The sequence below is a fragment of the Gossypium hirsutum genome, chromosome A04 (assembly GCF_007990345.1).
Source record: "Gossypium hirsutum isolate 1008001.06 chromosome A04, Gossypium_hirsutum_v2.1, whole genome shotgun sequence".
Lineage (NCBI taxonomy): Eukaryota > Viridiplantae > Streptophyta > Magnoliopsida > Malvales > Malvaceae > Gossypium > Gossypium hirsutum.
This window is the reverse complement of record NC_053427.1, coordinates 542,724-568,447: the sequence shown is the minus strand read 5'-3', so window position 1 is coordinate 568,447 and position 25,724 is coordinate 542,724. Positions and strand designations below refer to the sequence as shown.

The 25,724-nt window shown below is 32.4% G+C and overlaps 4 protein-coding genes across 7 annotated transcripts; all 4 read right to left on the bottom strand.

Moving 5' to 3' along the window:
* Positions 1 to 7,210: 7,210 nt before the first annotated feature.
* LOC107931171 (putative pectate lyase 21) lies at positions 7,211 to 9,162 on the bottom strand. Its single transcript, XM_016862985.2, has 4 exons — positions 8,864 to 9,162; positions 8,043 to 8,765; positions 7,823 to 7,961; positions 7,211 to 7,688 (listed from the first exon to the last, which is right to left on the bottom strand). The coding sequence occupies exons 1-4, from the start codon at positions 9,025 to 9,027 to the stop codon at positions 7,470 to 7,472; spliced, it is 1,245 nt and encodes a 414-aa protein (XP_016718474.2). The 5' UTR covers positions 9,028 to 9,162; the 3' UTR covers positions 7,211 to 7,469.
* A 3,869-nt stretch (positions 9,163 to 13,031) lies between these two features.
* On the bottom strand, positions 13,032 to 16,399 carry LOC107931173 (calcineurin B-like protein 2). Of its 4 annotated transcripts, XR_001693163.2 has the most exons (11): positions 16,283 to 16,391; positions 15,508 to 15,556; positions 15,264 to 15,418; positions 15,071 to 15,153; positions 14,387 to 14,446; positions 14,135 to 14,243; positions 13,894 to 13,946; positions 13,722 to 13,802; positions 13,528 to 13,640; positions 13,317 to 13,436; positions 13,032 to 13,220 (listed from the first exon to the last, which is right to left on the bottom strand). XR_001693163.2 is itself a non-coding variant. In XM_016862986.2 (10 exons), exons 3-10 carry the CDS (start codon positions 15,385 to 15,387, stop codon positions 13,379 to 13,381), a joined length of 681 nt encoding a protein of 226 aa, XP_016718475.2. In that variant the 5' UTR covers positions 15,388 to 15,418; positions 15,508 to 15,556; positions 16,283 to 16,399; the 3' UTR covers positions 13,032 to 13,378. The 4 variants fall into 4 exon arrangements, 3 of the variants coding, with proteins under 3 accessions (XP_016718475.2, XP_040966568.1, NP_001314254.1); XM_016862986.2 differs by having other exon boundaries at positions 13,032 to 13,436; positions 16,283 to 16,399; XM_041110634.1 differs by lacking the exon at positions 16,283 to 16,391 and adding an exon at positions 16,178 to 16,279 and having other exon boundaries at positions 13,032 to 13,436.
* A 1,073-nt stretch (positions 16,400 to 17,472) lies between these two features.
* On the bottom strand, positions 17,473 to 22,100 carry LOC107931172 (receptor-like protein Cf-9 homolog). The gene is made up of 2 exons (XM_041110664.1): positions 21,762 to 22,100; positions 17,473 to 21,178 (listed from the first exon to the last, which is right to left on the bottom strand). Exon 2 carries the CDS (start codon positions 18,785 to 18,787, stop codon positions 18,005 to 18,007), a length of 783 nt encoding a protein of 260 aa, XP_040966598.1. The 5' UTR covers positions 18,788 to 21,178; positions 21,762 to 22,100; the 3' UTR covers positions 17,473 to 18,004.
* Positions 18,940 to 21,943, bottom strand: LOC107931107 (receptor-like protein 6). The gene is made up of 6 exons (XM_016862888.2): positions 21,931 to 21,943; positions 21,762 to 21,826; positions 21,119 to 21,178; positions 20,303 to 20,425; positions 19,084 to 20,249; positions 18,940 to 18,976 (listed from the first exon to the last, which is right to left on the bottom strand). The coding sequence occupies exons 1-6, from the start codon at positions 21,941 to 21,943 to the stop codon at positions 18,940 to 18,942; spliced, it is 1,464 nt and encodes a 487-aa protein (XP_016718377.2).
* Positions 22,101 to 25,724: the final 3,624 nt, after the last annotated feature.

Genomic DNA, 25,724 nt, shown 5'->3' with positions numbered 1-25,724 from the left:
AATAATATTTATTTAATGAAAAAATATTTTTCTAATCCAACTAGGGGCGGGAGGGCAGTACACTCTAAATAAAAACACTAGGGATGACAATCCTCACATGTAAAATGAGGGGAATTGGGTCTACATACAATTCTCAAGTTATTTTATACTCAACAAGAAAACGTATTCATTTGTGAATTGACTCATTTCTTTAATTTCATCATTTCTATTAATTTTTATTCATTTTGTTCTACATACAATTCATTTTTAGTTTCAACAAGCTAGTGAAGGGACCGATTAGATATATAATTAAGACTCAAATAATTTACAATTAAGATCTAATTTTTTGCCTATTAATTATAAACTTTTACAATCATGAGCTAGTAAAAGCATAGTGGAATCCACGGTTCATGTAGTGCGAGACTATTTTTTCAAGAGAAGGGCCTAGTGTTCTATTTTTCCTTTTCATTCACATAATGCCTTTTTTGCACACTCACTTGGTCCATGGCTTTGCGCTAATTCGTAGAATATGGTTATCATTGTGTTGTCTGATGGTAAGTAGCTCATTGTGTTCTCTTATTTGCTAGCGCCTATGGAAGAGCCGAAATGTGTTTGTTTTTACAAGTGTGAGTAGTACCGGTGCGGAGATAGTTTCATTGAGCCTTGGGTGGGTGAGATGTTTAATGTAAGGGATAAAGCGGGGACCAAGTTGTTAGTGGTGGTTTTAACGTCATTTAATGGTAGCCACTTGCGGTTGGTTGGATCAAGGTAAATACGGACAACGCTTGTACAAGCATCGGCGTTTGTATATTGAAGGAGTCATGCGGGGCTCAGATGGGGGTTAGCAGCTTGGATTTGCGATGGATATAAGGAATGCGTTAGTTTTTAAATCGAAGGCAAGGGCCTTGTATTAAGGCCTCTAGCTAGCTTGGGCGAACGAGTATAAACAAGTTGAGCTAGAGAGTGACAATGGTGTTATAGTCAAAGTTATTTGGGTCGATTGTGGTGTGGACAACAACCTTTCTAAATTATAATTAGGGGCACAACCGCTCTGTTAGTATTGGGTGTGTCACACCTAGTTTCCTTTAAATCCAAAAATTAGGAACAATTGAGAGTTTAATTGAAAGAAGCTATAAGTTGGCAATTTTTACTGGAAAATCAGAAAAAAGTTAGTTACTAATTTGGACATGGTTGAAATCCAATGCTAGTTCGGTTGAATTCAAACCAACTGGTTCTTTAGTAAGAGGCACAATGATTGTCAAAGAATGAATTTTATACGGTTGAAGATCGTGCGAGAAAAGTTATAAATAGTTAAGAGGTGACTTCCAGGAAAGGATTCACACTACAGGAAAATAGACATTTAGCGGCGCTTTCTAAAACGCCGCAAAAAAAGCCGCTATAGGTAACGCCACAAAAATTTGTGGCGTTTATTGAAAAAAGCGCCGCTAAAAGTCAAGGCTTTTAGCGGCGCTTTTTCTACAAACGCCGCTAATTTTGGCATATTTGCAATATTTTTTTCACCAATATCCAGCTCTTCCTGCATTAAAATCCAACCAAATACAATAAATATAATATAAAATGCAGCCAAAAACAGCAAATTTAGCATAAAAAATACAACCAAAAATATTAATTCTAAATGATACTTCAAATTTAACTAAAGATAAATGATGTAATTAATAAATAAAGTATAATTTAAAATATTTTTACAATAATGTTGAACGTGACAAAACTTAAAAACATTCTTACAATAAGAAAACTAATGTCTAAGATGGCAGCTTTTGCGATTGCTGAAACATATGCATCATCTGCTGAAGCTGTAGCTGGAGGTCATCGTACTTTTTGCTCTGTTCTGCTACCATCACTCGTGCCTCTGCCTCTCTCGCTGTAGCTGCTGCCTCCCTCTCTGCTGCCTCCGCTCTAAGTTGTTGCTGGAGTTCTTCATATTTTCGTTGAACCTCGACAATTTGCTCAACCGTGTTCGCTTGCATCTGAGCTATCTGGTCTCTTAACCTCTGAACTTCAGCTTGAGCTTGACTTCCGGAAGGCATGTATTGTTGGGAGCTGGATCCAAAATATTGGGTCGGGGTAACACCAGATCCCTGAAATCGAACCCGACCGTACCTTTTAGGACCCAAAACTTCAGTGATAATTCTGTTATCAATGTTCTCAAGATTAACAGAACTATCACTCGAAGCAATCGCTTCATATTCCACCTTCTTCTCCTTTAGTTTCTCCTAAAAAATCAATTAAAAAGTTAAAAACGAAATATATAATAAAAAGGAATGCAACATGACATAACATTATTTAAAACTACTAATGATGAATTGAATTAAACAATTATAATTAAAGATTATAAATATTTAGAATAAATCAAATATTATTAAGTAAATATACCATAATTTCTCCAGCTTCGGATGTCATAGGAGATCCATCTTTCTTCCTATGCGTAATCTCAAAAAGCTGAAGGCGTCCAACTTTTTGTCCGGATTTGACTTCCTACAATATAGTAGTAAGAATATTATTTAATAATAGAAAGTTATTGATATTTGAAAGAATTAATAAATTCATAATACCTCGGCCTCAGCTATAGAAGCAAAACTTCTCGACCCTACCGTGTGCGTGAAATTTTTTTTTGCCTGCTGCTTGTTCCAACTCGCTCACAGTCCTACATAATAAAATTATTATTACGTATATAGTAAACGCTATATATAAGAGTTTGGAAATACGTTGAAATCCAAAATCTAACCGCATCTTCCCATTGATACCTTAGCATTCCCGGCGGAACATTTCTCAGTTTTTCCTCGAGGCGTATGTCTTTCTTAAAATATTGTTTCTTTAAAGTGCTTTTATTGTCTCTCTATCTTTTACCTAATGCCTTCTTGATATAATCATCGGAGACTTCTAAAGCAAATCTCTCCTAAAAAAACATAAGTTTAGAATGTAAATATAAATGAAACTTAAACCAAAGTATTATAAATTGCATTCACATTTTGTTACCTTAATATTAGCGAGAGCCTGATTTTTGTTGCTATCAGGCATGTGATGCCATGATTCGTAGTTGATGGGCAACATATTTGCATTTCGTGCTAAAATGCCCAAATAGCCTGCTAAAAGTCGAGCTTCAGATCCAACAGGCTGACCATGAGTATTTCTACTTACTTTAACACGCTCGACAGGATCTAAGTCGTATAAATCTCTAAGTAGCGTACGTCCTCGAACTCTGCTCGTCCCACCACTTTCAGCTGAAAAATGATATACTATTATTATATTAAAATTGACAAATAATTCAATAATAAAAGTCAACACATGTAAAATGAACATAACATTACTTTGAAATTCTTCAGGCTCATCAAGTGTCTCCGGCACATTCGAAGATCCAACAACTATCTTCTGTTCACTATTTCCTTCTTCCAAATTTGGAGTATTCTGGACAATACTTAAATCTCGTAATCTTTTTCTACGCATTTTTCCTCCAATACACATAAAATAGTTAAAGTTTTAGTAACAAATTACAACAATAGTAGTACTTATAAAATAGTTAAATTATATAACATGACAAAGATTAAAATTATAATATTACATATAATTAAAAAATTGTAAAATCTTACTACATCATTATTCGTAAATATCTTCATCCACATCATGTTGAACCCATTGATGTTGTGTATTAGTACTAGGGATATTTTCATCTAAGTTTTGTTCTGGAAAAGGTAATGGTTCTGATCTTTCGACGATGTCATCTCTACTTCCATTACCCATTTCAAACAAGTCTCTAGGGGTGTTCCGGAGTACAACATACCAACCCTCATCAGTTGGATCTTTCGAATAAAAAACTTGTTTCACTTGAGAGGAAAATACATATGGCTCGTCTATCAATTGTTGTCTAGTGTGAATCAAGCGAGAGAAATTCAACATTGTAAAACCAAATTGATCTTCTTTAATTCCTCGAGCAGTATTAACATCAGTCCAATCACAACGAAATAAGACAACTTTCCATCTGCCATAGTAATCCAACTCAATAATGTCGGTAAGAAGTCCGTAATACTCCACATTACCCTCAACCGAATTACTGTCCCTAGCACTAGCATAACTTGTAATTGAAGAATTAACAACAACTCCACAATTTTGAGTTCTCCTCATTCTCTCACGATACTTTGTATGAAATCTGTATCCATTGATGAGGAAGGCACTATATCTTTTTATTATTCTGTTCGGACCTTGGGAAAGCCATTTAACTTCATCATTGACGTCCTTTCGACTCCAAACCTATTGAATCGAAAGTAAATTGAATAATTAACTAAAAATCATTAACCTTAAACCATAATCGTAGACATATTTTTGGGAATTCGTGTGACCAATGTTAGTATAGTACAAATTAAAACACATATATATGTTTATATTCTTATATTAAATAATATGGGTATATATATACAAATTAAATGGCATGAATCTCAGTAAAATCCAAATGTTTTCAGTTTCTAGCTAATAGTATCCTTTCCTTAAACCCTAAATTAATCTAAACTTACACCCTAAAATATAGAATCTTAATATATATAACAAGGGACAAAAGTAATTAATATAGAATCTTAATGCTTACCAAAACCCTAAAATAAACTAATTTTTTTATCATTAATCATAACCTCTAATCCCTAATAACATAACCCCTAAAACCATGAACATTAAAATTAATTCGACCCTAGCTAATACCTAAAACACAGTAAACCCTAAACTTACACTCTAAAACATAAATCCATAACCCAAAATAATAAACATTATATCATAAACCCTAAAACTCTAAATTAACCTAAAATTCATAACCTTAAACCTTAAAATAACATAATTTATTTGCTGCGTTTTCTAAAAAAACGCCATTATTGATTCACATTTTGCGGTGTTTTTAAAAAAACGCCGCTAATTCCTCTATAGCTAACTAAGGTACGGCACTGTTTTGCTCAAAACTTCTACGGCGTTTTCAAAAAACCGCCGCTAATACGTCACCTATTGTGGCATTTTCAAAAAACGCTGCTATTGCTTGAATTTTTTATGGCGTTTTTGGTAAAACGCCGTTAATGCCTCAACAGCTCACCATCAAAACGACGCCGTTTTGGTCAACACATTTGGGGCATTTTTCGACAACCGCCGCTAATGCATCACCTATTGCGGTGTTTTTAAGAAAATGCCGCTAATTCTCACTTTTTTGCGGTGTTTTCTATATAAGCGCCGCTAATATTGATATTTTGCAGCGTTTTTTTTTGCAAGCGCCACTATAACTCTGACCTATAGCGGCGTTTTTATACAAATGCCACTAATGTGTAAATTTTGTAGCGTTTTTCGTCCCAACGCCGCTGAAAGCGCCGCTAGAAGTCTATTCTACTGTAGTGTCATCTCGATTTTATTTCATTTTCCTCTATTCTTTATCTTTATCTTTGGCTGCTCGAAACAAGAGATAGTTATGATAAGCTCTACATGGAGCAGTGATCATGAAAGTAGAAAAAGTAAAGAACCTAACAAGCTGGTAAAGTTCTTAGTCCTTTTGTATACGTAAGATCAAAATAATGAAGTTAAGAAATTTCAAAAAACCTTTTTAAGGGTTCTACATGTTTCAGGAAAAATGAGTTTTAAGTTGAAAATGTTGGGTTTGACTTATGACCTTGGTTGTTATGCTTAGCTACTAGGAGAATGACAAGTTTGACATTTGAAAAAGCTAAGTTGAGGAGGTCAAGAAGCATCAAGTGAGTTTTAGTACCCCATTTTCGGGAATGTTGAGTAGCTGGCTTAATTTTGTGCTAAGTTCTCTGATGGTGAATGAACTCTGTTGATTGTAAATGATAAACTTGCATAAAAATTTCTTGCTATATGAGTATCCACCAATGTAGTAAAGTGTGTGAAATATTTAGGATTTCATGTTTAAAAATATAGCGTACTCTATGCTAGTATGTGAGTGAAATGCATGTATTGTATGATTATAACGATGAGAAATTAATTGATGAGATAGATGAAGCTAGGTTTGGGAATGAAAATTTCTGTTAGATACCACCATACAAGATTGCTGAGTGCACCTGTGATGTGTGAAGCTCCGGGCCTTGTGGATGAGACACTATAGTGTTCGAACATCAATGTTAGGAATGACGAAATGGAGGAACGGACAAAAGAATAAGAAAAATAGAATTCCTGTTAGATATCGTCATACAGAGTTGCTAAGTGCACCCGTGCAAAGCTCCTGGTGTTAGGGGGGATGCTTTAATGTTTAACCATCAATGTTAGATATGAGATGAGTCAATATCGATGGATATTAGGTTCCATAAAGCAACACTATGATGGTGGTTAGCAGGCTTTATGGGGTGACATCGACGACAGTAAGGTCCTACAGGGTAACATTTTAAAAGAAATCTAACGTGTAAGACCATAGCTTGACTATGGCAGCATATGGAGTCTAGCAGGAGAGTAAATATGGGGGAGTTCGTCAGGACAATAAACACGGGGTAGTCTGCTAAGACGTTAAACATGGAGTTGTATTGTATAAGACAATAGCTCGACTATGACAGTAGATAGAGTCCGCCAGGACAGTAAACATGGGATAGTCCACCAAGACGTTAAACAAAAGTTTGTATTGTGTAAGACCATAGCTCAGTTAAGTTTTAACATTTAAGATCATTGTAGATATTCAGTCATATTTCTTTTATCATTTTCATTTCTTTTAACTTTCCCTGCAGCTGCTCGGTGAAAGCCCACCAACATATCTTTGCAGTCCCCAAGGATTACTGAAACTGGCATGGATTACCTCCCTTATTGGAAAAATCTTCTTTTCTATTGGTATGCAACATTTGAAGAAACAATTCTGTTTTCACTTCCTGTACAGCTATATGGTTGCCTCTTATCAGGAAGTTCGACAGAGTCTGTTTAGACCGTATAGTGTATGAGGTGCGATTTAACGGCTAAAGAGTATGAATACGAAGTGCTACTTGTCCCCTTCTGATTTCTATAGCGTATATGGTCTGTGTCTGGTCCTGTCTTTTCTTTTTTCTCTTCAACTTTTCCGGTATATTCTTTACAAACATAACTCATATTGCTCTGCAACTGTGTTAAATTCTTGCAGACTGGACCACGGAAAATTCATTTAGACTGTTACAATCCTCAGCCAGAAGTTATAAGATCATTTTACCTATTTTAGAATAAGTGTATATTTAAGGCTGAAAATTGGGAATAACTTAATGAGCTGTGATTTTTAATATACTGTTTCAACTGTGTAACCATTTGATTAAAGCTAGTTAAGATCTGTCTGCCCCTACCTTATTTTTTTCCCTAACTGGGGGACAGAAGTTGAATTACAAAAGCTTTTGAAGCATTATCGTATAATCTACAACCTTTTTAACCCCTGCTTTGTCATTTTTTGTTAATGTTGGAAACTAAATCCAAAAATAACAACAAAAGGTTCATCTGAATTCGGATAATGAAAATGTACAGAAAATAGAAACTTGGTTGGCTAGATATTAGCAGCCGTAGCCTTTTCGGCAACTAAGGGTACCAGCAAACTGAGCTGTCTTTGTTAGAAGTGAAGATGGTCTTGCCACCATGCTTGATGCTTTTATGTAGCTTTCTGAAGCTTCTTCTCCAGAAGGTGTGAAAAAAGCACCATTAAGCATCATATCTCCTTCTGATCTCCAATTCCAGTTCTTCCACTCATCAAAGTAGCTTTCACGTTTCGTCACCTGATTAAAAAAATAAATAAATTGTTGACAGAAATATGGTAACCTATGGAGTAATTTTTTGCTTAAGTCTTTTAGCTCTTTTATTTTATGTTAGGATGGAGTTAGTATAGGTACATTCGGGTGGAGAAACTTGCCTCCTTTGAATAATTGCTATCTGATGCTACGAATACATTCCCTTGGCTATTGATTGTCGGGTTGGCACTTCCTCCGATTGCATACATCTGCCAACCGGTGTATACATTGTTAACAATGTGAAAATATCCATGCCTGCACCTGAAACATTTTGACTACGTGTTTAGATATCCATTTATATTGTGCTACTTGTGTGTGCATATTGCTGCAGGCGAATGCTACCTCGGCATTCTCTGAACCAGGCCTTCCCCAAAGTAGTTGAAAGCTATTGTTACTTGCATGTTCTTGTCATCAAGGAACTCATCACTATGACCCATAAGCATGACTTCATTGTGATGTAGCATATAGTTGTTAGAGATTGTTATGGATGTTGAACCATACGTGGCATCAATGAGCCCGTCATAACAATTTGCTAGTGTGCAGTGATCAATCCACACATCCCGCGAGCCAAATATCGAGATCCCATCTCCATCAGATCCACTGTGAGGAAACGGGTCCCACACCATTGCATACCCTGAAGGTAAGCACTTATGTATGTAGATGTTATGTATGATTACATTACTCACATTGTGTAACGTTATGCACGGTCCACTTGTGATTTGGATGTCGTGTCCTCTTCCATCGATGGTCTTGTACGAGTTGATCAGCAGTTGTTCTCTTAGGTTTATGACCATGTCATGATCAAAGATGATCCACAGAGGTTCAGTTTGAATAACTGCATGACGTAATGTACCTGGAGTTGGATTTAGGGGATCATCATTACCTGAATCCGTGACTACATAAACATCACCATCTCGACCCCCAGTGGCATTTTTCCCGAACCCAACCGCACAATCAGCTAGCTTTCTCCGGTTGGCTTCCCATTCAGGGTCACACCTCCAGCAATCATCTATAGGATTACCAGTTCTACATTGTTCCATATCCAACTGCCTTCTTGTTGAGTACCTATTTAGATGCCATGTCACATTTTCGAAACTTCATTAGAAAAATACGAGAAAATCATTAGGTCGAGAATGAAGCTCCGGAGAACCGGAGCAACTCACCTAGGTACTGGTTCTGATATTTGCTGAGGAACATGTCTAGAGAATGTTGAGGTAGCATGTAAGCATATGAGTAGGGAAACTAGATAGAACCTTGCCATCTCAAGGAAGCTTTTAGCTACAATGGAGAGATGACTATATTTTATATTAACGTTTACACATTGCATGATTTTATATATATTATCATGAACAATATATTCATTATACTAAAAAAATGTCCTCAATGCATTAATTAGCAAAATTCGTATAAGAAAAAACATAGGAATTGAATGATGCTGTGAAAAGCAGGTTAGTTTTCCCACTTGGATAGCTGCACATTGAAGGAGGTGATTTATAGTGTAAAATCTTTGCTCCATTTTAAGGACTTGGCCAGTAATGGCGACCGAATAGTTAGGTTCACAGGGACTAGCAAGCTAGTTGGATGGCTGGCTGGTTGGCTTGCCTTTTCTTTTTTCCCTTTTTTGGTTTTAAGATTGGTTAAAATATGCCATAAGTCCATGTACTCTTCATTAATTTAGAATTTAGTCCCTCAACCTTTTTAATTTTAAAATTTAAGTCCAACTGTTAATCATTGTTAAAACTATTTTATTAAATTCAAGTTCATTACAATGGGTAAAAGTAACATGGAGGCCCTTGTAGTAAGAGTAGAATTGTATTTTGCCCCCTTTGCTAAAAAAATGAGCAAATAAGTCTACTTATGTTAGATCAAAGAGCAAATTAAACCTTATATTAAAAATTTTATTCATTTCTATAATTAAAAACTGATCCATGTACGTTAAAATGATGTACACATAACATGCCACGTGTAACTTTTTGTTTATCATGTCAATTGCATCTGTTTTTAACAGTAAAAATAGGTGAAATTTTTAACATAAAGAACTAATTTGCAGTTTGAATTATTCTACAATGACTAATTTTTTCATTTTTGAGTAAAAGGACCTTCATGGTACTTTTACCCATTACAACGTCATTTTTTTTATTATAAAATGCCACCCTGATTAAATTCAACCGTGTTAACAGTTAAACCTAAAAATTAAAACTAAAAAAGTAAGATTAAATTCCAGGAAATAAAAGTATTAGGATTAAATTGTAAATTTATGAATAGTACAAGTACTTATATATAGCATATTTTAAGCTTTAGGATTTTGTAGGCTTTATATCCTTGAAAATCATAGAAGATGGTCTATGGGTAAGGAAATGTCGGGTGCAAAGGAGTCAGAAATTTGAATCATTTAAAGTCATTACGGCTATAATCTAATGTCTAAATCCATTCGACATTTCACATGCTTTATACGTAATTGTGTTGCTAAGTTCTTAATCCAGTGACAGCTGATGTTGCCGGTTGGTCAATGTTGCCGGTTGGTCAAGTGGCACCACCCTTTTTTCAGCACAGTCAATCATCACCTTTAAAAAAAAAATGGTGTCTTCACTATGTCAGGCGGCACTCATATTATTCGAAATACCTGTGAAAATACGAATATTCACGATGGAAGTTAGCAAAAATTATTTGGCGAAAAAAAGAAAAAAAATTGTATATTTTAAAAAAAAAGTGGCTTGAAAAAACAGAAAGAAAACCATAGGTGATTTGAAAGATTTGATCATTGTTTTAAATGATTTGGAGTCGACTATTGGGAGATCTAAACCATAACGAGGAGGAAATCTCTTTTTTTGTGTGTGTGTCGAAATAGGCAAGAAAAGCCACCATAAATGGTGTCGGCTATTGCTTTAATGATTTATATTAATTAAAATTTAAAATATTAACATATTCGTCTCCTATATTTTTTCTAGTATTTATCTTTCGCAACAAAGAAGAAAAAACTTATCAAAATCCAATGCAAAATTAATTCGAGAAAGATTAAAATATGTTGTTAGTTCGATAAAATTTGAAATTTAACATCTATACATTAAAATTCAATCATTTTATCTTTTCAATTACAGAATCCCGGTTCAATCATTATTATAGTTAGTTGTTTCAATCAAACATATTTACTTCCCATTCAATATGTCGCGGCATATGAGGGTAACTTAATCAATATACTAAATTGATAAATTTTAACTGAAAATACTTACGATTTTAATTATTGGATAGAAATTTTTAAATCAAGAAAATAAGACTTAATTTTTAACATTTTAAATACAAGGATTAAATCTTAAAATTTGTCAAAGTATAAGGACTAACGGCATATTTTAACCTTTGAGAATATATATATTATAAATTGAAAGAGTTGATACAACCACTTTTTCTAGCTATTGAAGTGTTGAAAAGCTTTCCATGTTTAGCTGTGTATTTACTGGTGTCGTTTGTGGTGAAGTTAGAAAAGGACTATACAACGTGACCCTCATTTTAAACACAATCCAATCCATAGGGTTTAGGGTTTAGATTCTGTCTTTTTGTCCTTTTCCCTTTTTTGTAGGTTTCTTTTTAGGACTACAAATTAAATTGGTCAAGTTCGAATTTAAAAAAAATTAAGGATAAATTGTTAAAATAATCAATTTTGTTTACTTCATGTTACATTTTAGTCATTTATGTTTAAAATATTACGTTTTAGTCACTTACGTTATTGTGTTGTAACATTTTAGTCACTGAGTCGTTAATTGTCGTTAATGGTCTAACGGTAAGTTGAGGTGGCACGTTAAATCATCATTTTAAACAAAAATTTTAGGTTAAATTTTACAATTAGTCCTTATATTTTTTTATTTTGAACAATTTAATTTTTTTCTTTTATGTTCTTTTGACTTGTTTTCCCATTCTCCTTTTGCCTTTCCCTTTGTTTTCCTCCTTCATTTTCTTTAACGTAGTTTTCTATATTTTCTATTTATTAAAACTACTTCACAAGCTTGCCTCATTAAAAAAAATTAAATTTATTCAAAAAAATAAAAGTATAGGGACGAATTTTAATAAATGGAAAAACATAGAAAAAATACGTTAAAAGAAATGGAGAAGAGGGGAAAACAGAGGGAGAAGCAGAAGAGAATGGAAAAAAAAGTTAAAAGAACATAAAAGAAAAAATTAAATTGTTCAAAACGAAAAAATATAAGGACCGATTATAGAATTAAACCTAAAATTTTTGTTTGAAATAATGATTTAACGTGTCATGTGAGCTTACCGTTACATTATTAACAACAATTAACAGCTCAGTGGCTAAAATGTCACACTGCAATAACGTAAGTGATTAAAATGTAACATTTCAAATATAAGTTACTAAAGTGTAACCTAAGCTAAACAAAAGTAACTATTTTAATAGTTTCCCTAAATTTAAATTATTGAGTTTGAGTTAAAATACCAACAAATTAAATTTGAAAATATTAATAATTTAATATTATCAGCGCAATTTAATTTTTTTTCTGAGAAAAAAAGTTATGGTAGAATTTCATTCTTGGTACTTGCAAAATCTATTGATATCACTTTTCAACTTTTATTAGGTCGGTTTTTTATTGCTTTTAGAAAATATTTTTAAAAGGTGCTGTAAAAAAGTGCTTATTAAAATTTATTTGCACGGTTGTTAAAAAGTATTTTTTGGAAAAATAAAATATTTATTTTAAATATAATATTGTGAAATAAAAATATGTCTTAAAATAAAGTTTAAATTAATTAATATTATGATATCTTAATAAAAATATTAAATAGATAATTTATTACAACTCATTATTAATATTTTAATATATAAAATATAAATTTTAAATATTTGTAAACAATTAATATTAATTAGTTGTACATTTTAATTTTAATATATAATCTACATTTTAATATTATTAAAATATAATAATAATTACAAATCATTTACAAAAAATAATAATTACATGATTAAAATGTGTTATAAATTCTTATATTCTTTATAAATTAAAATTCAATTACTAATATCATTATTTTTTTTGTTATTAAATTTACTAAATACTATTATGATATTTTTAAAATTAAAAAATCTCATAAACATGTAATTATAAAAATAATATTGTAATAAAATAATTTTAACGGTGTTAACAATTAAACTTATATTTTTACTTGATTATAATAAATAATAATTACTTAATTTTAAATCTCATATTTATCAAATAAGTTAATGAGCTAAACTCGAATTTACATTTTCCGTAAAACCTTTTCAAAGTTCAAACTTGTATTCTCACCTGCGACCACTTCAATAATTCAACCTTTGTTTTTACACATTTGTGATGGTGAAAAGTAATTTATTTGCCACATCCAAGTTTATTTACATCCACTACTAAGTGGTTCCATATCGAAAATAAAAATGAAAAGAATCCTTTTGAAAAAAGAATAAAATTTACATTGTAACACCATTGAGGGGAAAAAAAACACTGGATTCCAGCATGTCCGAGACTCGAACGTCGAACGGCAAACGGCCAGTTGACGAGAACAAGAATGTTCAACAGTTGAATATGAACACACATAAGAAAGATAAATTTTAAACCAATGAACGAAAACATCATAGGAACTCACTCTTTTGGCCATTTTGATTTGATACCTCCACGGATAGGAACAAGCTTTGAATCCAGTTGCATTCAGGTATCATCAACTTGTGAATGAAAAACGAAGCTCGGGAATGTTGTTGTGATGTCCCTGTTTCGAGGATATAGAAGAAAAATCGTTGAAGGTGAGAGCAGACATGGGATGAAACCAAAGTGTTTATCAGGGAATGTTCGGAACTTACTTGAGGTATTGCAGGGTCATGTTTTTCAGAAGGGACGGATGTCGTAAAACAAGGCTTCTCCACTCTTCCTTGTCAATCCTTCCATCGTGTTTCGTATCAGCTTCCTCAAAGGTCTGTTGGAAAATGTAAAAAACAAAGGAAAATGAAGTTACAAGATATGACATCAAATAAATCAGATTTAAGAGATCAATCACCTTGTCGATTATACTTTCTATAACATCATCCGAAAGGTTCATGCCTGATTCAGCAAGCGTAGCCACTACCATTTGCTTCACCTATATGTAAAAATATAGGTATGAATGACGGAAAGAAGGATCCAAGAAATATAGAATACAAAAGATCAAAACTGGGTAACATAATACTTACTTCCTGCCTCTCAATGAAACCTTGTTGCTTGAGATCGTATAGTTGAAAAGAGACTGCAAAAGGGCACAAAAGAATTACGAGACAACAAAGTACTCGGTGGATTGATTATTGGAAAATGAACTGGTACTTGAGTTCATAGTTCCATTTCCATGGCAGTCATTTACATCAGATCCCCAAGTTTATGAACGATGGCCAAAGATGCAAATAAAGATCTCGATGTAGACAAATATTAGACACATACACTTAATCTTATCGTCAATGGGTGCATTCGGATGGAAGACAGAGAGAGCACGAGCAAACTCTTCAAAACCTAGAATTCCATTATGCTTTGTATCAAACAAGTCAAATACCTGCAGCGAAGTACGAAACATGTTCAAAACGGCTCAGACAAGATGCTAATAACTGCAAAGATTGGTATGATGAGATTTAGGAGCATTATTTTATCGAGGACGGAAACAAAAACAATATCAGTTAACATTAGATTAAAAAATACCCGATCTGCAAACAAGCTCTCCTTTTTGTTTGTTTTGAATAATGCCAATTGAAACTCCTCCTGCCAAATGATAACATGAAATAAAACTCAGATATGAAAAAGCATTTCGAGTGATCATCAAGTCCCAAAACTAGTCAAATATAACAAAACAGCATCGGTTTAATAAAACGTGAAGTAAAAATAATAATAGAACAAATACCTTGTGAAGTAAAAGATAATAGAAAAATGGTTAAATTCTGCAATTAGTCCCTGTACTTTATGAAAGTTGTGGATTTAGTCATTGTACTTTAATTTGGTCATTTTAGTCCCTAAACTTTTTAAAATTTAAAATTTCAATCCACACCAAAATAAAAAATGTTAAATTTATTAAGTTAAGTTTAGCTGTATCCACATATTACTCACTAAAAACCTAGTTAACATATTAGCGACTGTCATTTATGTCAAGATTGAAATTTCAAAATTTAAAAAGTATAGAGACTTTAAATGATTTAGTTGCATAATATGAACTAAATCTACACCTGTATGCATAGTACAAAGCTTTGAATTTAATCAAACAGATTTAACAATTACTGTTTGGATTAGGACTAAAAGTTTAAAATTCAAAAAGAACAACGAGTTAAATTAAAATATACGGACTAGATCCACAATAGGGACTAATAGAAAGATTTAACCTAGAAAAAATACCTTGTTAATCAGCCCATCATCTATCACCGCACTACTTATCTTCTTGAAGAGCTCATAAAGAGCTTCTATTTCACTTACACTAACTGCATCAAGGTGCGAATTAAGGGAAAGCTCAAATAAGACATTAATTTGTTCAAAAGCTTAACAATTTAAGAAAAAAACAAAATGAAAAGAAAAGAAAACAATAACATACACACAGTCTCTCGTGCAAGAAGTTCAGGATCATTGAGACCTCTAGATTGTTTGTACAAATCAATATCACAACATTGCAGTACAGAAGCAAATAAACGCTTCACACCAGCTACGCACTGCAACATGATATCTTCCACACGTCAAAACACTCCATACCTACAAAACACAACCAGGGTTAGAAAAAAAATCCCCAGTCACAACATTCTTTTCAATAATCTGTCTCGGGACGAATATACATGACAAACCTTTTAACCATTTCCTGATTCCGCTGACTGAAGCTCAAAATGTAAGAATCTGAATTCTCAAAAAAGGAAGGAAAAAAAATCCTCAAAATCAAATCAATATCTGTTTAATAAATGAAACCAATATTCCAATTCTTTTTTGTCCTAACAGTCTTAAATGCATTCCATAATGTTCTCCCTGATCTTTGTACATGCATATACATATACATATATATATGTATATATGTATATATATATGATAATGATTCCTTCGTGTTCATTTTTCATGCATTGGATAATAATTGAAAACAAGAAGGCAATGCATAACAGATGAATGATGAAATGCCAAACAGAAAAAACCAAAAAAAGAACAAAGAAAAAAAATGATAAAAAATTACGGTGGTTGACCACAAATCACCAGGCTTTGTTACATCCATTAATATCAAGAATCTATGATTACACCAGACATTGTTATTGTTAAAAGGATGTGTAAACAGAATTTTCTAATAAAAGAAACAGTTCAAAACCATATACCCATCAAATCAAACACATTAAAAACGCCAATTCAACCCCCCAAGCAGATCCAATCTAACCAATTCAACACAAAATTAACAACAAATGATTGAAAAATAGAAAAAAAACATAACTATAATAGATCTACCAAAGACTGGAAATCTAGAAAGAAGATACTCACTTTTAAGGTCACATAGATTTTCAAAAAAAGAAAAAAGTTAGGTAATTTTCTCGAGAAACAAACAGAGAAAAGAAAACAGAATTGAAGGGAAAATTATGGTAATACCTGGAGAGAGTAATGTTGGGGTAGTACAGAAAATCTATGAAACTGGGTGTGAGTTAATTGGGGAATGAAAACGATGGCGATAAGGGTTGTGGAGGAACTGTAGAGTCCAATCATTTATATATATGCAGACATAAAATTGAAAAATAATAAATAATAAAAAATAAATAAATAATTTTCTTAAAATATAGAAAATGATAAATATGAATAAATAAATAAAAAATAGATAATTACGAAATTTTATTTGTATAAGTTGTGAGTTTAAATTCTATCGTAATATTGTTTAATAAAAAAATAAAAAGATAAAAATATCATCGTATTAAATATTATTACTTTATATATAAAATGATATTTTAATAATATTTTAATAAAATTAGTGTTTAGTTAACTCGTGACATCAATTCAATCAATGACTTAATATAGTATTAGATTATGTCACACTCACGAGTGCGATGGAAAAATTAAAAAATGATTTAACGATCAAATAGAACTTTACTTAAAAAGGGTAAAGTTGTTGAAAATTATGGTTCTCTTAATTCTCGTTTAATTTACTTTTTTAAGTTTTTAAATTTATATTATTTATTAAATCATCTAAAAATAGATAAAAAATTATTTGGTTCTCTTAATTTTATAAATAAAATTATTTTAATCCTTAATTTAATTTTTTATTTTTTTAGCCTTTAAACCTACATTGCTAACCTGCATACATATGCAACTTCATTTAAATCTAAAAAATATAAAAATAATTAAATATGTATAAATATTAAAATATCTTAAAATTAAAATTAATTTTTTTAAACTAATGCAATTTTTTATTATTTAAAAAATCTTCAAATTTTCAAATTAAATTCTATTTGTTTTCCAACGTTGAAGAATGCCTTCAATCACATCAACAACTTCATGCTGTTCTGCCTAGAAATTATTAAATTGTTTAGGGTTTTGAGTAACTTTCAATTTTGGGAATTTTAGATTTTTTAAATTTAAATATGAAGTGCTCTTCTTTTTCTCCAAACCCACAATTTTCTGTCAAATTTGAACTCAAGATTTTACTTTTAGCTATAAATAAAACATTTAATATATTTATAATGATCTAATAAACGCCGATTTACATGAAAAAGGAGGAAAAAAAACAAGCAAAGAAAGATAATATGAACAAAGCATAAATTAATAAAGCAAATGAAAATCGAGTAGGATTAAAGTAAAACAGAGCATAAATTCAAAGACATGAAAGAAGAGATAAACAACACCACCATACAAAACGTTACACTCAAACAAACCATTACAGATAGTACGAAATGCAATGAAACACAGAGGAATTGGTACAATAATAAGCACAGACACATACCAATGCAACCCTTCACCATAGGCAAAACGGTCTACAGAATAAGAAATTATGAAAATACAACACTAATTCTTGAACATTAGTTGCAGTAATTAGATCCTTCTTCATCTATTGCTGCGATTGCCTTTCTTTGACTTTCTTTTTCGCCTCTTCTCATGTTGGTTTTCAACCAAATTCACCAACCATTTCGGCTTACCAGTTTGGAAAACAACATATCCCACGAACATCCCGAACACTACTCCGCATCCATAACCTATCAACGCCACTTTCCAACCAAAAGCAATGTTTGATTTTGAGCCATCTTTTTCAAGCACATTTGGAGGTGGTGGCTCAATGATGTTGCAACCTTTTGAGACCGGAAACCCACATAGTCCCTTATTTCCTTAATATGAACCATTTCCAAATGTGTTGAATTGTTTGCCCTGAGGAATCTGACCATGGAGTTGATTTTCAGAAACATTTAAGGACGAAAGAAATGGCAGCTCTGCCAATCTATTTGGAATCGTCCCAGACAACCTGTTCGAAGATAGGTCCAACCATTCAAGGCTTATCAAATTCCCTATTGAGGTGGGGATACCACCATTAAGGTTATTATGAGAAAGGTTGAGCCCTTTCAGTAAGTTAAGCTTCCCAATAACCTTTGGAATACCCCCTTCAAATTGATTGTTTGATAGATCAATGATCGTCCACATGTTGAAAATTTTCACCAATTCCATATATTGTCCTTTTATAACAATTCCAATGGAATAGGTATAGAAGCCACGCCCTCCATGATCATTCTCACCCATGTACGACACTGTACTCCCAATCTTCTCTAGATTTATGATAGCCTTGAAGCTGTTGATGTATCTCACTGGTAGGGGTCCGGAAAAATAATTACTTGAGAGGTCAAAAATTTGGATTTTAGAGAAAAAAGGGCTAGACTTGGAGCTATTGACACACAAGGAACCATGCATATGATTTGACTTCAATACAAGAACTTGTAGCTGTGGAAGACCTCCCAACCAATGAGGAAATGTATCATTGATCTTGTTGTTACCAAGATTTAGCACTTCCAGACCTTTACAATTAAGGATGGATGGTGTCAAAGGCCCTTCTAACAGATTTCCATTTAAGTTGAAATTACTCAGTTTATCCCTTTGCAAATGTTGGAGGAATCGTCCCATAAAACTTGTTCTTCTTCAGATTCAAGAATTCAAGGCTGTTGCTCAAATTTCCAAAACATTGCGGAATTTTTCCACTCAAGTTATTGTGGGACAAATCAAGAATTTGAAGAGCACTGGCATTGCATATTAAAGAAGAAACCTCTCCATTGAAACTATTTTTTGAGATCAGAAAGATATTGATCGTCGAAGCTAGAATCGGAAGACGGATCAAATTGGAGCTTAAGTCAAGAAATGCAATATTCTTCCATGGAAATTGCTCAACTTCTGTCAAAGAGTTATGGGATATATTTAAATACCTCAAAGAGTCAATCCCCACCTCTTGCATCCACTGTGGAATCTTGCCTTCAATTCTGTTGTAACAGAGGTCTAACCATTCCAAACTTTTAAGCCCTTTTAAAAATTGGGGGAATTCACTAAGATTGCAAGATGACAATAATAAGCTTGTAAGATTAACAGTAGAAGTGCTATTAGATGTTAAGGATAGGCTGTTATATGAAAGGTCAAGATATTTGAGATTTGGAAGGTTTGAGAACATGCTCAACTCTATGACACCACTAAGATTATTTGAGGATAAGCTGAGCCCGATAAGATTGAGAAGTTGGAATATTGAAGATGGAAGAAGACCTTGGAGTTTATTATTCTCTAACCATATCGATTCTAGTGATTTGGATTGGAATTCTTTGATATGCCCACTGATTTGATTTTGAGAGAGATCTATTTCCTTTAAGGTGGGAGCAGTATACAACCATGAGGGAAGTGTTCCATTGAATAAATTGTTAGATAAGTCTAGTAATATTAGATCAGGAAAAGCTGTTACATCATCTGGAATGGAACCTTCTAATGAATTTTCAACAATTGTTAAGTCTTCAAGCCGCGTTAGGTTTAGAATTGACAATGGAACTTGTCCACTCAATTGGTTGTGTGACAAGTCTAAATGAGTGAGTTGCAAGAGGTTCCCCAATGATCTTGGAATTTGTCCACTCAATTGGTTCATCGACAAGTCTAAATGAGTTAGTTGCAAGAGGTTTGGCAAATCAAAAATATTTTTTGGGAATTTTCCTTGAAAATCACAACCACCAAGACTAAGAGACCTTAGAGAAGAGGATAGACTCATGAAGACATGAGGATTAACAGAAGACATGTTGATTCCATCCAAAAACAGATGTCTGACCTCGGTTAGGTTGTGAACAATTCCCTCCAGAGCATGTTTGTCAATTGTAAATTGCTCATGGTAATAAATCGAAGAGGAGAGATCAAGTGAAACCAATTTTGACAGGTGGGAGACTTGGGATGGGACTTCTCCTACAAACCTTGCATGAGAAAGGTTGAGATATAGTAGACTTTCAAACCGACCAAACTCATATGGAATTTTGGAACGATTAAAATCATTGTAGGCAAGGTTGAGTTTTTGAAGGTAAGGAAGAAGGAAGAGAGTGGTATCAGAAGGGAAGTTGCCATATAGCTGCAGCTCAAGTCAAGGGCAATAACATGAGCATTTAGGTGATGACAAGTGACCCCATCCCATGAGCAGCAATCTGTACCCTCCTTCCATGAATTTGTCTTGGGATAAGATTTAAGTCCAGCAATACCATTGCAAAGGAAAGAAGCATCCTTTGCTATGGAAAAAGAGTTCTTGAACTGGATTAGTGAAGAGCAGGAGTGAGATACTGAAGAAGAAAAAGAAGCATAAAGATGGGGAAAGAAGAGGAATAGGGAGAGAAAGAGATAGGTGGCCATGTTATGTTTGTAGAGGAAGATGAAGGATAGGAATGGTATTTATAGAAAATGAATAAAAGTTATAAGTGTACACAACATTTTATTTGTTTGGAAGATAAAGAAAGCGTTACATATTTTGCCAATTGGCGTTTGTCTATTTAGAAACATAAATTTTATATTTTTAGATAACAATGGCATGACTGATCATTGTCACCAAAAAAAAAAAAAAAATTGGAGAGTAAATTCGAAAAATGGTAGGTGGTTTCACAACAGAACCGTTAGTATGTTCTGATAGCTATTAATTACAGTGGAAGATATTGGATTGTCTCCCCAACACAACTTGGAAGCGAAAGCATTTGTCTTGAATCTTCGATCCTACCTACGACAAGTCTTCACCCATATGTCAGATGAACCATATCATGAGTGCAGGTTTATATATGCAATCAAGCTTTACTCACTACTTCAACATCACAAATCCAGGGAATCTGTATGTATGTATGTATGTATGTATGTATATATATGTATGTAAGTATGAAATTTGCAGGTTTATATATTTGAATTCAAGCATAGAATATAAATTCAATGAATATCAGTTAACATTCGATTAAAAAATACCCTTTCTGCAAACAAGCTCTCCCTTTTGTTTGTTTTGAATAATGCCAATTGAAACTCCTCCTGCCAAATGGTAACATAAAATAAAACTCAGATAAAAAAAAAGCATTTCGAGTGATCATTGAGTCCCAAAACTTGTCAAATATAACAAAACAGCATCGGTTTAATAAAACGTGAAGTAAAAAAAAAAAAAAGATAATAAAAAAGGTTAAATTCTGCAATTAGTCCCTGTACTTTATGAAAGTTATGGATTTAGTCATTGTACTGTAATTTGGTCATTTTAGTCCTTGAACTTTCAAATTTTAAAATTTCAATCCTCACCAAAACAAAAAAAATGTTAAGTTTAGCTATTTCCACATATTACTCACTAAAAACCTAGTTAACAGATTAGCAACAGTCATTTATGTCGAGATTGAAATTTCAAAATTCAAAAAGTATAAACTTTAAATGATTTAGTTGCAGAATATGAACTAAATCTACACCTGTATGCATAGCACAAAGTTAGTGATTGAATTTAACCAAGTAAATTTAACAGTTACTGTTTGGGTTAGGACTAAAAGTATAAGGACTAAAATTGATCAAATTAAAATATAGGAACTAGATCCACAGTAGGGACTAATAGAAGGATTTAACCTAGAAGAAATACCTTGTTAATCAGTCCGTCATCTATCACCGCGCCACTTGTCTTCTTGAAGAGCTCGTAAAGAGCTCCTATTCACATCCCATATGTTCATATATGGCTTATAAGACAAAAGTTAAAACAGCCTTCAGTTCATCTACATTCCACGTCTAATCTGCAAGCATAAAATATTAACCTTTGAACTCCATAATAACAACACCAATTTCTAACAATTGCAGAAGAATGTCCAATAATTCCACCCAAATTAACAACAATTTGCAGCATCCAAATTGGAGACCATGCTTACAAATTGTGTGTATTAATTGTCAAATGGTTTAATGTATAATTCCACAGGCATTGGTGTATAAAGTTGAAACCAGTGTGGCCTATATATGTTGAATAATAGTATCTAAGAAACATATTTTCCACCAGACTGCAAATTCTAACTTGTTTATACCCTCAATGAAGCTACCTAAAAGATATGATGAATTCCACTGCAAATTTTGTATTGCTTGGAATGAATTGACCGTCATTTTCTATTGCTTGCGACAAAATTTTGTATTGCTTTAAATTCAAACAAGAAATAGGAGAAAAAAAAGTACATGGAAAGAAATTTTGCTAATTCAATTTCCCAAGTCTTTATTCAAAGTTGGTTCTAAATTAAATTGGAGTGAATATTACTATTTCTGTTTTTGCCAGCTAGAAAATTACAAAAGAAGAAAAAGATGATCCCATATCAAAAAGACTATAATAGCTAAAGTTTGTTCCAACGATTAGGTGAGAAAATTTCACATTCATGCATTCAAGTTCGAGTTACCTTTACGATTGTCTTTATGGTGGATCCACTTTTTGAATTATATTAACACTGCAAGTTTGTAACACCTCAAACTTGGCCTAGACGTTATGGCAGAATTTGGTATGTCATATCAAAGTGTCCTTTGAAATCGTACTTGTTGGTAAAAATCCGTTTCTGAGTTAAAAACCCTTTTATTTCTTTTAACAAAATAACTCGTCAAAACGTTTGTCATGTTTGTTACTTTTGATTTCTCAATCTCATTTAAATCGTGGAAGCTTTCTTTTAAAACCATGAAGTTTAAAATGCGTGTTTTTCGAAAATAGTTATTATTATGAAAACTCGTCGTTTCTTAGACTAGCATTTTAAAATAAGCGATCAAAGCTCAATTAAAAATTAAAATCCACCAATAGCCTTATTACATAATTAACAACTCAAAAGTAAATAATGAATAAAGTCCAAAGCAAGACAACAGCAGATGTGTCGCCACCTCCAAGTCCCTCGCAGCACCAAATCGTCTATGGCTGGAGATTACCTGTACAATTAAAAAGGAAATGGTGAGTTTACGAAAACTCAGTGTGTATTCCCTTATCAGTCAATCAGTAAACAGTGCATGCAATATTAGTCTGGGCCTGAGCTCTGTTCAATAACAGTATAGTTTGCAAATGTCTTATTAAATTCTCACTTCAACGAGTGCTATGTTACTCCAATAAAATTTCTCCTAGTTTATATTTGAATTCAAGCAATATAAATTCAATGAATATTGTAATCTAAATTTATTTGGGAATAGTTACTTTTCATTTGTTAATTATTTTTGTTTTAATCAAGTAAAAAATTAAAACTAAAAAGACATAATAATTTATTTGGTATTTTATAATTTTACAAACAAAAAATCATTTTAGCTTTCCAATTTTTTTGGTCTCTTTTAGCCTTGAAACTTGTATGGTTCGTTAAATCACAAAAAAAAAGATAAAAAAGTTAATATCTGTTAACTAACAAAACTAACACCTACGTGGCTGATGTTGACTCTTAGTAGTTAATGACAACACCTACGTGGTTGTTAACAGATACCACATCAACACTGTTTGTTGATGTGACAATGCTATATGATTAATAATCATTGACATGGTAGCACCACGCCATCACTCATTGGTGACATATTAACTTTTGAGTTCAACTCAAATTACTCTTTCCTTCGTTATAAATTAAGAGGATAACTAATTTTGATGGGAATAATTACTTTTTATTAACTCAGTTGAAAGGACTATAACACGTAAAGTTTGGTCCTATTCAGAATTCACATGCAATGCTGGACATTTACATTATGTAGAATTCAACACATGTATGGAAATATTTGTATTTCCACAATCATCATGTTATTAGTGATCAGCAACAAACTACTTCCTTTTTACGATATATTTTTCTTTCGTAAAATTGATTACTTTTTTTTTACCAAAGAAGTAAAATAATTAACATTCATGAGATTACGAAGTCTTCTTCCTTATAACACCTCAAGTTTAGTCTCAAATTATTTTCCACACAAAAGAATAAAGAGGAAGAAGACTGCTTCAAATTTAACTATCAATTGTCTATTCACTATACTTTAACCCCACAAAAAAAGACAAAGACTAAGACTATCAATTGTCTATTGACTTCATTGACTTCACACTTGCTGTTGCTTCCTCCCATCTCTCTCACCCAAACTTAATTTACAAGCAATGTGGAAATTTCGGACATTTGCCCCACAATGTTCAATAATTCCACACCATTTGCGGTATTGACTACGTTTACTTGAGGGAAAACAAAGACATGAATACTGGAAATTTTAACTAGTTTGTACCGTCAATGAGGCTACCTAAAAGCCATTAAGGATATATATCAGTTCCTACACTCTTTTTTTCTTTTACATTGAAAAGCTATGGATATTGTATTTCATTTGAACTCCCTAAACAACTTAAAAAAATTAAGATTGATGAGATTACAAAGTAAATTGACTTAATCTTCTTCTCTGTAACCCATAAAGAACGTGAGTATCTATTCACTTGCCTATCAACCAAAGCTAATTAAAATTTAATTTTGCCCCCTAAAAAAATTTTCTGGCTTCTCCCCTGTTTTAGCCATTCATTTAATTTTTCATCTTTTTTAGCCCTTGAATTTGCATTATTTATCAAAACACCTCAAAATAGATAGAAAAGTTAATGTCTGTTAACTTTAACAACATGGCATCTACATGATAGTACATGTGTATATCACACCACAATTAATTAAATTTTTTAAAAAAAAATCAAATATCAAACTAATAAATTTAATAGAAGAATTTTAACAGTGTTAACAAATAAAGTTGAATTTTTAAATTTAAAAAGTAGAAAGATTAAATCCTTAAAAATAAAAATATAGAGATTAAACTTCAAATAAGTAGAGCGTTAACCAGGTCAGAGGTTCAAGCCCTCCTTCTAGCTTTTCACATTTGGTTAAATTTCATCTTTGGTCCCTTGAAATTCATTTTCGCTTTAATTTGATTGCTTTCAACCGTTTCAAATTACACAATAATCTGCAAATATCTTAAATAATACTCCATTTTTTAACAACACCAATTTCTAACAATTGCAGAAGAATGTCCAATAATTCCACACAAATTAACAACAATTTGCAGCATCCAAATTGGAGACCATGCTTACAAATTGTGTGTATTAAGTGTCAAATGGTTTAATGTATAATTCCACTCCTTTTTTTTTATTTAATTTTTTTATTCTGATGAATCTTACTGCAAATTATAATTTAAATCTAAGCTATGTTCTTCTACTCGTCTATGGGTACTAATCTACCATACCGATCATCAAATTGTCGCTTGGAGCTTCCTAGCAAGACTTCTTATTTTTTTAAAAATAAATACAAAAAACTTAACAATCCATTGACTTAAATAAAAACTTTTGAATAATTAAGAGATCAATCTCGCTTGAAAGAGTTCACTGATAGTCAACCATATCCTAAATTTGCAAATTAACAAAAATTTTAGAAATGTCGTGATCTTGTAAGAAAGTTTAAGACAACTAAAACAAGGGCCTCTTTTGTAACTAAAGATCTTAAAACTTCCATCTACAATCATGAAACAAAGTTTTCATACCATTGACAATGGTACTCGTTGAAGTTGAGTTTGCCTCCAAGAAAACGATTAGGCACACCAGCAACACCAGTAT